At 69.8% G+C, this 11,726-nt stretch overlaps 3 protein-coding genes across 4 annotated transcripts; 2 read left to right on the top strand and 1 right to left on the bottom strand.

The window, feature by feature from the left end:
- Positions 1 to 71: 71 nt before the first annotated feature.
- Positions 72 to 6,614, top strand: SLC43A3 (solute carrier family 43 member 3). 2 transcript variants are annotated; one of them, XM_048306723.1, is made up of 13 exons: positions 72 to 127; positions 2,590 to 2,837; positions 3,168 to 3,297; positions 3,500 to 3,546; positions 3,631 to 3,707; positions 3,802 to 3,894; positions 4,093 to 4,232; positions 4,371 to 4,477; positions 4,811 to 4,969; positions 5,046 to 5,159; positions 5,411 to 5,597; positions 5,833 to 5,956; positions 6,371 to 6,614. In XM_048306723.1, exons 2-13 carry the CDS (start codon positions 2,651 to 2,653, stop codon positions 6,524 to 6,526), a joined length of 1,521 nt encoding a protein of 506 aa, XP_048162680.1. In that variant the 5' UTR covers positions 72 to 127; positions 2,590 to 2,650; the 3' UTR covers positions 6,527 to 6,614. The 2 variants fall into 2 exon arrangements, with proteins under 2 accessions (XP_048162680.1, XP_048162679.1); XM_048306722.1 differs by lacking the exon at positions 72 to 127 and adding an exon at positions 2,007 to 2,092.
- Positions 6,615 to 6,679: 65 nt separating this feature from the next.
- Positions 6,680 to 8,131, bottom strand: LOC125327390 (proteoglycan 3-like). The gene is made up of 5 exons (XM_048306842.1): positions 7,864 to 8,131; positions 7,608 to 7,699; positions 7,352 to 7,483; positions 7,055 to 7,166; positions 6,680 to 6,796 (listed from the first exon to the last, which is right to left on the bottom strand). The coding sequence occupies exons 1-5, from the start codon at positions 8,006 to 8,008 to the stop codon at positions 6,738 to 6,740; spliced, it is 540 nt and encodes a 179-aa protein (XP_048162799.1). The 5' UTR covers positions 8,009 to 8,131; the 3' UTR covers positions 6,680 to 6,737.
- A 2,069-nt stretch (positions 8,132 to 10,200) lies between these two features.
- LOC125327388 (bone marrow proteoglycan-like) lies at positions 10,201 to 11,677 on the top strand. Its single transcript, XM_048306840.1, has 5 exons — positions 10,201 to 10,414; positions 10,499 to 10,677; positions 10,778 to 10,912; positions 11,219 to 11,330; positions 11,514 to 11,677. Exons 1-5 carry the CDS (start codon positions 10,354 to 10,356, stop codon positions 11,570 to 11,572), a joined length of 546 nt encoding a protein of 181 aa, XP_048162797.1. The 5' UTR covers positions 10,201 to 10,353; the 3' UTR covers positions 11,573 to 11,677.
- The last annotated feature ends 49 nt before the right edge of the window (positions 11,678 to 11,726 follow it).

The raw sequence follows: 11,726 nt of genomic DNA, 5'->3' as shown, positions 1-11,726 counted from the left end.
CGCCCGCAGTGGGGGGGGAGGGGGGGCGGCATCGGGGGCACCGGGAGCGCCGGGAGCGCCGGGAGCGCCGGGAGAGCCGGGGCGGGGAGAGCCCGGTCCCCTCCCCGCCGGGCCGGGCGGGAGGCGGGTGAGCGGCGCGGGGATGTGGCGGGAGGAGCCGGAGGGCGCGGAGGGGCCCGGATGGACACGGAGCGGCGGCGGGAGCGGGGCTGTGACCGGGACGGGAGGATCCGGGAGAGGGGGCACCGAGGGCCCCGGAGCCCGGCCTGCGGGGCTGGGCCCGGCGCGGACGCGGTGCGGGTGTCCCGGGCGGTGCCGGGGGTGCGCCTGGCGGGGCCGCGGGGCAGGCTCGGGGGGCTGGCACGGCGGGGCCCCACGGCTGCCCATCCCCGGGACCACGCGTTTGTCCCCCCGCCAAAAGCATGCGGGCCAAGTGCCCGCGACCGGGGCTGCCCCTGCTCCGTGGGGCGCGGGCAGTGCCCACCCCGGGACACCCCGTCCCTCGGGGGGCGGCGGGATGCGAAGGCGGACCCCAGCCCTGTGGCAGCCCCCAGAGGCCCCGTGACCCCGGCTGCCCCCGTCACGGCCCGGGGGGAGCTGGGGGACACAGAGGGGACAGAGTCACTAATGCTGCTAGTCCCCGGCCCGAGCTGGACCCTTCTGCTCTCTCGTGGAGGGCTCACCAGTCTGGGGGGCTCACCACCCGGGGGCCCTCACCAGTGTAGGGGGGGTCACTGCTGTGGGGGCTCTCCAGTGTGGCTGGCAGGGACCAGCATGTCCAGGACATCCCAGCACGGCTCGGTGGCTGGCACCCATAGCGAGTGGCTCGGGGTGCCCCAGGCAGTGACCCCCCCGTATCTCAGGGTGCCTCGGTGCCCCCCAGCTGGTGCTACAGCCCCAGCCCCCGCCTGGGTGGCTAAAAATAACACAGCTCCCCCCGGGCCGCCCCCCCGGCTCTGTCCAGGTTAATCTTTAGCTGCTGGTCACTGTAATGAGGCCTCATTACCCGACATTACAGCAGGCAGGGGAGCGGGACAGGGACAGGCCCTGGACACTGGCACGGTGACGAGGGGCTCGGTGACGAGGGGCCGGCCTGTGAGCGGGTGAGCGAGGTGGGGGGACACGGAGGACAGTGAACTGGGGGTGACGTGGCCTTGGTGCCCTTGTCACCCATCTGTGGGTCATGGGGGAATCCCACCTGCCTGTGTGGGCTGACCTGTTGTCAGCCCCGGCACGGTGACAGTCCCCAGTGCAGTGCAGTGCTTGGGGTGGCAGCGTCCCCAGGAGATGTGTCATTGTCCCCAGCAGTGTGAGGGTCCCCATAGGGATGGCAGGGTCCCAGAGGTGTGACAGCGTCCCTGAGAGCCGTGCCAGGGTCCCCAGGGGAGGGCTCCAGGGGCTGTGCTGGGGCCCCGGGGGGGTGTGTCACCATCCCCTGCAGAGTGCCTGTGTCCCCAGGGGCTGTGCCAGCGTCTCCAGGGATTGTGCCAGTTTCCCAAGAACCGTGCCAGGTCCCGGGGGAGGGGTGTGTTGGTGTCCCCGAGGGGGTGCCAGTGTCCCCAGGGGCTGTGCCAGCGTTGCCAGGAAGAGTGCCAGTTTCCCAAGGGCTGTGCCAGGTCCCCAGCAGGGTGCCGGTGTCCCCGGGGTGAGGTGTGTTGTTGTGGTGTCCCCAGCGCTCACACTAGGGTGCGCAGCCGTGTGCCAGTGTCCCCACGGCTGTGCCAGGTCCCCTGGGGATGCTGGTGTCCCTGGGAGGATGTTGGTGTTCCCAGGGCTGTGTTATTGTCACCAGAGCACGTGCCAGTGTCCCCAGGGTTGTGCCAGGTCCTGGGCCGGGCTGGCTCGGGGCAATAGGGACAGCACAGGGGGGGTGCAGTGGGGGGACCGAGTCACCACCGGGGGGCCCGAGGTGCTATCGGGAGGCCCGAGGCGCTATCGGGACCGGCAGCCCGAGGGACCTGCGCGTGCTCCCGGGAGATTAGAGCGGGGTCAGCGGGGGTGCGGAAGTGCATCCCAGCCACGCTGATGGGGTTCAAACTCCACGGCGGCGGCGAAAGTCACGGTGGCACCAGGAGGGCCTGGCCTCGTGCAGGTGGGTGAGGGGCGCAGGACGGGGCTCAGCGGGTGTGTGTGCCTGTAAAGCTGTGTGTGTGCATGCGAACACGCGTGTGTGCCTGCGAGCAGGTGTGTGTGTGCCCATTAATGTGTGTGTGCGCCTGTAAATGTGTGTGTGCCCATAAATGTGTGTGTGTGCCCATAAATGTGTGCCCACAGACCTGCGTGCGCACCTGTGAACCCGCACATGCACCCGCGAACCCTCGTGTGTGTCTGTAAACGGGTGTGTGCCACCCGTGAACAGCTGTCCCCACCTGTGCGAGCCCTGGCCGCTGCAGGGGCCTGCCCTGTGCCCTGGCACATGGAGGGACACCAGCGCCAGCCGCCGTGGCCAGGGACAAGAGGCAGAGCCGGAGCCATGGTGGCCTTTGCCCAGGTGGCCACGTGCTGGCACGTGCCCCTGTGCGCCCCACGCGTCCCCGTGCCCCCGGTGGGTGCCAGCATGGCGTGACACCCGGCCTTTGTCACCCGCAGGCTCGGCGAAGACGCCCCAGGCTGGTGACAGCCCGGGCAGGTGGCCGCCCGGGCGGGGGACATGGCGGGGGGTGCGGGGCTGGCCAAGCGCCTGGGGACCTTCCTGTCGGGGCTGCTGGAGTGCGGCGCCTTCTGCGGCATCATCTTCGGCTGGGCCTCCCTCGTCTTCGTCCTCAAGGACCTGGGCTACTTCGAGGGGCTGTGCCAGCCCTCCGCCACCCCCGGCCCCAACCTCACCCTGGGGTCTGGTATGGACCCCCACCTGTCCCCCTGGTCCCCTGACTCGTGCCCCCGCTGTCCTGATGCCCCGTGCTGCCCCACGTCCCCACTGCGCCTGTGCCTGTGTCTTTGCTGTCCCCAATGTCCTGCTGCCCTGCAGTGTTCTGTGTCCCTGCCATCTCCAAGCCCACGTGCCTGCTGTCCCCCGGTCCGTGTCTCCAGTATCGTCACGTCCGTGGTGTCCCCGCACGCCCGGTGTCCCCTGCATCTCTGCTGACCCATCTCCCCGGGTGCCTGCGTCCCGGCGTCCCCACGCCCACATCTCCGTGTCCCCGTGCCCCACTTATGGCCATCCCCAGATTGCAGCGGGCAGGATGAGCAGTTCTCCCTGGTCTTCACCATCGGCTCCTTCATGAACAACTTCATGACCTTCCCCATGGGCGTCGTTTTTGACCGCTTCGGCACCATGGCCGCGCGCCTCATCGCCATGTGAGCCCTGCGCCGGGGGGACACGGGCGCCGGGGGGACACGGGCACCGGGGGGACACGGGCACCGGGGGGACAGGGCTTGGGCCGGGGGCTGCTGAGAAAGGAGGGTTATTGGGGTGGCCCGCCTCCCATGGGGCTGGGATAGGGGAATCACGTGTGATTCCCGGGATCCTGTCCCCACGTGTCTCCGCTGTGCCCTTCAGCTCCCTCTACGCTGGTGGGACCCTTCTCGTCGCCTTCTCCACCCCAGGTGAGGCTCTTTGGCCGGGGGGTCCCCAGCCCCGGGGGGGACCTCTTCGGTAACCGTTGTCCCCGCTGACCCCCGTGTCCCCAGAGATGGCGGTGCTGCTCTTCCCGGCCATGTCCATGCTGTCGGTGGGTGGCATCCTCCTCATCCTCACCAACATGCAGGTGGGTCCCCCGGCACCCTGACACCCACCCGGCAGCAGGACACCCGCCCTCCATGGGACGGCCCTGATGGCACACGGGGCTCTCCTGGTGCCAGGTGGGCAACCTGTTCGGGAACTACCGCTCCATCCTCATCACCCTCTACAACGGGGCCTTCGACTCCTCCTCTGCCATCTTCCTCATCGTCAAGGTGGGTGCGAGGGATGTGGCAGTGGGGGCAGGGGAGGACAGAGCTGGGAACAGTTGGGTCACATTTACGGACATGGTGGGGACGCAGTCTGGGACACAGCTGGGTCGCTGCTGGGGCCACACATGGGGACAGACCTAGGCCCTGAGCAGGTGGCCGGTGGCGGCCTGTCTCCGTCCCTGACTCCGTCCCTGTCCCCAGCTGCTGTACGAGCACGGGCTGTCCCTGCGGGCCATGTTCCTCTTCCTGGCAGCCTGCAGCGCCTGGCACCTCCTGCGCACCCTCTTCCTGATGCCGCGCACCCACATCCCCTACCCGCTGCCCCCCGACTACGACTACGGGTACGGGGGGCTGGCCGCGCCCCGCTGGGGCTCTGGGGAGAGGGGCGGCTGGGTCCCGCCCTGTGGGCAGGGGGTCCTGTCCCCGGGGCAGATCCAGCCGCGCCAGGCGGACACAGGGTGACACAGGCGCTCCCGCAGGCTGCGGTGCCGGGGCCGTTCCCGCTCCTACCGAACCTACAAGGACAAGCAGCCCCCGGCAGAGGCCGCACCCGAGGAGACACCCCTGGAACCCCCCATCCCTCGAGGTGCCGGGGGTGGGGATCTGGTCTGCGGGGGGTGGGGCTACCTAAGGAGGTGGGCGCGGCCGCAGGTAGGCAGGGCCATGTAAATGAAGGGGCGTGGCACGGCCGGAGGGCGGTCCTGAGTATGCAAATTGAGGGGTGCGGCCCGCTGGTGGGCGGGCACGGCCGTACATGGGCGTGGCCATGATATGCAAATGCAGGAGTGAATGGGCGCTCGGCGAATGGGTGCGGCAGTGTGGGCGCGGCCGAAGGGTGGGCACGTCCGAAGGGGCAGGGGCAGGGTGCGTGTGTGGCCGGGGGTGTGTCTGTGTGTGCCCCGCCCTGACTCCTGCGCAGGTGGGGCCCCCTCCGGGACGCCGTTCCGGGCCTGCGCCTGCTCGTGGCTCTTCGCCTGGCACGTGGCCTGGCTCTCGGTGATGCAGCTTCGCCACTACCTGTTCATCGGCACCCTCAACCCGCAGCTCGAGCACCTGGCGCACGGGGACCACGGCCTGGGTACGGCAGCGTGACGGGGGGACGCGGCGGGGAGCCCCGGGGCTGGCGGCGCCCGCCTGACGCTGTCCCCCCGCAGTGAGCACCTACACCAACGCCTTCGCCTTCACCCAGCTCTGCGGGGTGCTCTGCGCCCCCTGGAACGGCCTCATCCTCGACCGGCACAAGCGGGGAAAGGGTCCCCGCCCTGAGGGTAACTGTCCCCCCGCCCTGCCCCAAGGGCAGCTGAGCCCCGTGCCCTGAGAACAACTGACCCCCACGGCCCCTCACCCCAAGGGTCAGCCCCCCCGGCACAACACTCTGGGGGCGACCATGCCTCCCAGTCCTGCGGCCCCTGTCCCCCACGGCCTCATTGCTGCCACCACCATCGTGCCCGAGCCCGCGGCCCTTGGGAGGGGACACGGAGGGAGCCGTGTCGCCGTGCCCTGAGCCCCGTGCCCGCAGGGGCGCTGGCCGCGCTGGCAGACCTGCGCTCGGCGGTGCTGTCGCTGGTGGTGACGGTGGCGCAGTGCCTGCTGTTCTCCGTGCTTGCCGCCGTGCCCGTCCTGCCCGTCCAGTTCGGCACCTTCGTGCTGCAGGTCATCAGCCGCTCCTTCCTGTACGGCGGCAACGCCGCCTTCCTGGCCATCGCGTGAGTGGGGACAGCCGCGGCCACGGGGGACGCAGGGCCCAGGGTGGCAGGGGATGGGGACACGGTCCTTGTGGGCGTGGCAGGGGACAGGCTGGCATGGTCGGGATGGGGGGGCGAGGGATGGCGGTGGAGCTGGAGGGTGGCAGGCGACGTGGTGGAGGTGTCGGGGGAGAGGGCATCGGGGTGGGGCTGTCAGGGGTCAGGAGATGCCCGTTGGTGACGCGGTGCCTGGCAGGTTCCCCCCGCAGCACTTCGGGAAGCTGTACGGGCTGGCCATGGCGCTGTCGGCGCTGGTGGCCCTGCTGCAGTACCCGTGTGTCGCCCTGGTGCAGGGGCCGCTCCAGGGGGACCCCTTCTATGTGAGTGTGCCCTGTGGGCCCCCCGAGTGAGGGATGGGGGGGCTGCTCCACGGGGAAATGGGGGTCCTGCCCCGGGAGGGATGCGGTCTTGCCCCGCAGGGCAATGGGGGTCTCGTGCCATGGGGAAACGGGGATCCTGCCCCAGGAGTGACTGAGGTCCTGCCCGTGGGAAAATGGGGGTCCTGCCCCATGGGGAAATGGGGATGCTGCCCCGGGAGGGATGGGGTCCTGCTCCAGGGGAAATGGGGGCCCTGCGCCAGGGAGGGATGGGAATCCTGCCCTTGGGGAAACGGGAGTGCCGCCCCAAGTGTCCTGGGCTAACGCAGGGGATGGGGGAACCATGGGGCTGGCCCAGGGGCCCCTTGGGTGGGGTCAGCCCCCAGCCCCCTGCCCTGACACTCTTCCGCCCCACAGATGAACTTGGGGCTCATCGCCGTGGTGCTGGTGGCCTTTGTCAGCCCTGTGGTGGTGGCCCGCGAGTGCCAGCGGCGAGCCAAGGAGCTGGGGATGGCCAGCACCCCCCTGGCAGCCGCCCCCAGCGCTGAGATCCACGTCGAGACCCCACACTGAGCCCCAGCACCCCATTTTTGTACTGGCCTGGGGGCGCTGTGCCAGTGGGGTGGGGGCTTGGGGACAATAAACATCACTGCCCCCTCCACTCGCCGTGCTGCCCCCACGACCCCCCAGCCCCCTCCGCAGGCCCTCGGCGCACACAGACACGGCTCAGGGCACCTCTGCTTTACTGGGAAAGGACCTGGGGGGCCACGGCAGCACTGGGGGCTCAGTACTGGCAGATGAAGGGGCGCAGCTGGAAGCAGAAGCGGCTTCGCCAGAGCCCGTCTGGGGACAAGGACAGTGTCAGGCCCGTGGGTGGTTCCCAGGGCCCCCCAGCACCCTGCAACCGCTTCCAGTGCCCCCTATGTCCCCCCCTTGGCCCCCCAGTGCCCTGTACCCCCTCCCAGTGCCCCCCCCAGTGACCTGTAGCCCTCTCCCCACACCGCCCCAGTGTCCTCCCAGTGTTCCTCCCAATTTCCCAGTAGCCTGTGCTCCCCTCCCCAGCATCCCCCAAGCCTGGATACGGTGGGTGGGTGACCTCACCTCGGGTGCTGAGGGTGGTGCAGGTGGTGACGGTGTGGTGGGGATGGATGGGCGCCCAGTTCGCGTAGTTCCAGGGGCTGGAGTCCTCCCAGCGCGATTCCCACTGCCCCGCCTGCTGTGCCAACACCTCAGCCCCCAGTGGCAGCCCCCAGCATCCCATACCCAGCCCCTCAAACCCCAGCCTCCGGCCCCAGCACCCCCTACCCAGCCCCTCACCCCCCAAAGCAGCCCCCAGCTGATCTCCTCGCCAGCACCCAGCACCCCTTTGGCAGCCCCTTGCCCCCGGTGTCCCCTCACCCTGCGGCTGGTGACAGCTCCGATCCAGGGTGCGAGTTTGGTGTGGGTTCGTGCCAGTTTCTGCAGCTCCTGGTTGCGGGCAGCGCTGTGCACAGAGGCCAGCTGGCCCCGGTACACGTCCTGGCAGTAGCGCTGTGGACGGGCACGGGCTGGCACCGGGCGCTCACCTGTGCCCACGGGCACCTCCCGGCAGTGCCGCTGTGGGACGGGCACAGCCTGGCGTCCCCCGCACCCCCCGTGCCCCATGTCCCCTCACCTGGGCGCCCGCGTAGGTGCGCAGCTTCTTCACCACCACGTAGCGCAGCTGGGGGGTCTCACCAGCAGGAACCCCCCCGGGCTGGTGGGGGGCTGCAGGGCGCAGGAGGGGGGGTTGGTACCACGGGTCCCTCTGCCACCCACTGCCAGCCCCGGGCATGTGGCGTCAGTGGGGTGGGCATGGCACGGGGGTGGCAGGGACTGAGGGTGTCCCCAGGGTGTCCCTGGGAGCAGGCAGGGGTGTGGGGGGCACTCACCAGGGTGGCTGGTAGGGACAGTGCCCAGCAGGGCCAGAGCGAGCAGTAGCCAGGGCCACATGGCAGCAGGACACGCAGGGACACTGGGGACACCACCAGCACCCTCTGGAGATGCCACAGGCCCATCAACCTCGGCCACCCCCATGGTCCAGAGCCCCTGTGCCACCCTTGGTAACAACCCGTCCTCTCCGTGGCCTCTCTGCCAGCCCTAATGTCTCCACTGTTCCTCTGCCACCCCCAGTGCCACCTTGTGTCCCTCACCCCATCCTGCCCCTCTGCGCCCCTTATCCCCACTGTCCCTCCACCATCCCCTGTGCCACTCCCATGTCTGCCTGGCATCCCAGTGCCAGCCTCAGGGATGCCCACCCCTGGTCCCCAGCCCCAGCAGCCGGGGGCTGAGCCCATTCTGATGTCACCCTCCATGTCCCTGGCCCCGTCCTCAGTCCTCACCTGGAGGCTGGGGGGCTCTGCCCGTTGTCCCCCTTTTAGGGCTGACAGGGCCACATGTCACCACCACAGCCTTGCGCCACCCAGCCTGGCCCTGGGGACACCATGGGGGCACCGGGGTGACGCTGCAGCGGGACACACATGGCCCGGGGAGGGGGGACTGCGGGTTGGGGGGAGCACGGCAGTGCCCAGGGCAGAGGGTGGGTGCTGGGGGGGGCAGGGCTGGGGCTACAGGGGTGGGGGCAGCTCCAGTTTGAGGGGTGCAAGGCGGGTGTATGGGGTGCCGTGTGTCCCGGGGTGGGGGCGCTGGGGGTGCAGAGGGGATGTTGGCGTGCTGATACCATCTCCCGCCGGCCAGGCTTGCCCAAGGGCTGTTTCCTTCCCAACGGTCGTGGCCCCCCGGGTCCGGCCTGGCCGTTTGGCCACAGACCCCCTTGAGCCCCTCCTAAGCCACCCATTCCCCTGACTAGCCCCCTGGCCTGCAGCTGAGCACCCACACCCCCCCCCCGGGGACTCTGCACCCCAATCCCCCATCCTCATCTCCACACCCTGAGCACCCCTGCACCCCCACCCCTTCAGCCCCTGCACCCCAAACTCCCTGAGCCCCCATACTGACACCCTGCCCCCCAAACTCCCTGAGCCCCCTCCCCACACCTCTGCACCCCAAACTCCCTGAGCCCCCTCCCCACAGCCCTGCACCCCAAACTCCCTGAGCCCCCATACTGACACCCTGCACCCCAAACTCCCTGAGCCCCCTCCCCACACCTCTGCACCCCAAAGCACCACAGCCCCTCCCCACACCTCTGCACCCCAAACTCCCTGAGCCCCCATACTGACACCCTGCACCCCAAACTCCCTGAGCCCCTGTACTGACACCCTGCACCCCAAACTCCCTGAGCCCCCTTCCCACACCCCTGCACCCCAAACTCCCTGAGCCCCCTCCCCACACCCCTGCACCCCAAAGCATCACAGCCCCTCCCCACACCCCTGCACCCCAAACTCCCTGAGCCCCCATACTGACACCCTGCACCCCAAACTCCCTGAGCCCCCTCCCCACACCTCTGCACCCCAAAGCACCACAGCCCCTCCCCACACCCCTGCACCCCAAACTCCCTGAGCCCCCTCCCCACACCCCTGCACCCCAAACTCCCTGAGCCCCCATACTGACACCCTGCCCCCCAAACTCCCTGAGCCCCCTCCCCACACCCCTGCACCCCAAACTCCCTGAGCCCCCTCCCCACACCCCTGCACCCCAAAGCATCACAGCCCCTCCCCACACCCCTGCACCCCAAACTCCCTGAGCCCCCATACTGACACCCTGCACCCCAAACTCCCTGAGCCCCTGTACTGACACCCTGCACCCCAAACTCCCTGAGCCCCCTCCCCACAGCCCTGCACCCCAAAGCAGCACAGCCCCCTCCCCATGCCCTGCACCCCCTGTCCCGGACCAAGCAGACCCCAGGCACTGGCTGGGCAGGCTGCTGGCAGAGCCCCCCCGGGTGTCCCCCCCTGTGTCCCCAACAGTTGGTGGTTGGGGGTGTCACAAGGCTGTGGTCAGGGCCATGTGTCCCTGTCACCGATATAAGGCTGGCAGTGGGCAGAGCCCCCCAAGACCGAGGTGAGGAACGCAGACAGGGACATGGGGGTGGGCTCAGCCCTCAGCTGCCAGGGTTGGGCGTTCCCGAGTCTGGCATTGGGGGGCTCTGGAGTGCCGGGGGGCATGGTGGGGGACAGAATGGCACGGGGTGCCCAGGAGAGGGGGTGACCCAAGGGCTGGAGGTGAGGAACTGGGCACACGGTGGGCACAGGAGGGCTGGGGGCTGTGGGGATGGCACTGGGGGTGGCAGAGGGGACGGGGCATGGAGTGGCACTGGGGATGGCGGAGGGACAGTGGGGATATGGGGGGTTTCTGAGGGGACATGGGGAGGACAGGGTGACGCTGGGGCTGGCAGAGGCCCAGGGGGGTGTCCTCAGGCTGGCCGAGGGTGACGGGGCTGTGGCATCTCCCGAGGGTGCCAGTGGTGTCCCCAGTGTGCCCACGCCATGCGGCCCTGCCTGCTGATCGCCCTGGCCCTGCTGGGCACAGTTCCCGCCAGCCGCTCCGGTGAGTGCCCCCCACACCCCACCTGCCCACGGGGACATCCCGGGGACACCCCTGATGCCAGGGTGACACAGCCGGTGTCCCCAGCTCTCGCCAGCCCTGCGGCGGAGGACGAGGAGGATGTGACAGAGCTGGAGGTGCCCGAGGAGTACAGCGGGTGCCTGGGCAGCAGTGACAAGCAGGCGCTCGGTGTCCCCAGCATGCCGGGCACCGGCACCTGCCGCTACGTCGTCGTCTCCCGCTGCCGGAACTTCTACCGTGCGCAGGTGGGACGGGGCGGGATGGGGTGGGATGCGGTGGAATGGGGTGGCTGGGGCGTCAGGGTGGGGGCACCAGTGCCCCCCTGTGACAGCCGTGTCCCTGCAGCGCATCTGTGCCCGGCGCTTCCGCGGGCGCTTGGCCTCGATCCACGATTCCCGCACCAACACCTTCCTGCTGCTCCTGGCGCGCCGGCACTCCAACGCCGGCCAGGTCTGGATCGGCGCCGTCAGCCAGCCTGCCGTAAGGACCCCCGTCCCACCGCCACCCGCCCTGGCCTCGGGGCACCCTGCCTCCTCCCAGTGTCCCCAGTGCCCACCCCGGGTGTCCCAGCCCCGTCCCGCTGTACCCAGTGCACAACCTGGGTTCCCGATCCCATTCCCAGCGTTCTCAGTGCCCACCAGCAGGGCTGCAACTCCACCCGTGTCCGCAGTGCCCGCTTGGGTGCTCCAGCCTTGCCCCAGCATCCCTAGTGCCCAGCCTGGATGTCCCATTCCCACCCCACTGTCCCCAGTGCTGGAGGTCCCCACACCCTTTCTCTGCTGGCAGATCCCATACCCGAGCTGCCACTGGACCGACCGGAGCCCCTGGAACTACAGCCAGTGGCTGCCCGGGCACCCCCTGCCCGGCCGCCGCTTCTGCACCACCCTCTGCACCAACAGTCAGTGGGGGCTCTCGGGGGGTCTGGGCGATGGGGGGAGGGTGCTGAGGGGCTGGGGATGGAGAGGTGGCACCGGGGGGCTGGCACTGGGGGATCTGGGAGGTATCCCTGAGGGCTGGAGGGGGTCCCTGGAGGTGGGGGTGCTGGTGGGCGATGGGCTGATCCCCCCTCTTCTCTCCCCAGATGGGCGCTGGAGGAGCGTGCCTTGCAAGAGGCGGCTGCCCTTCATCTGCGAGATATGAGGGGCTCAGCCCCCCCAGGTGCCCCCAGGCCTCCCCCACTGCTGTCCCCGCACGGGGGGCTGCACCCCCAGCCTCGGAGCTCAATAAAGTCTCGGTGTCAGCACCCACTCGGTGTTTGGGCAGGGCCGGGGGGCCTGGCTGGGTGCACCTACGG

Source organism: Corvus hawaiiensis, chromosome 6, assembly GCF_020740725.1.
Source record: "Corvus hawaiiensis isolate bCorHaw1 chromosome 6, bCorHaw1.pri.cur, whole genome shotgun sequence".
NCBI lineage: Eukaryota > Metazoa > Chordata > Aves > Passeriformes > Corvidae > Corvus > Corvus hawaiiensis.
Note: the sequence above shows the minus strand (reverse complement) of the source record. Positions and strands in the feature narration are given on the sequence as shown.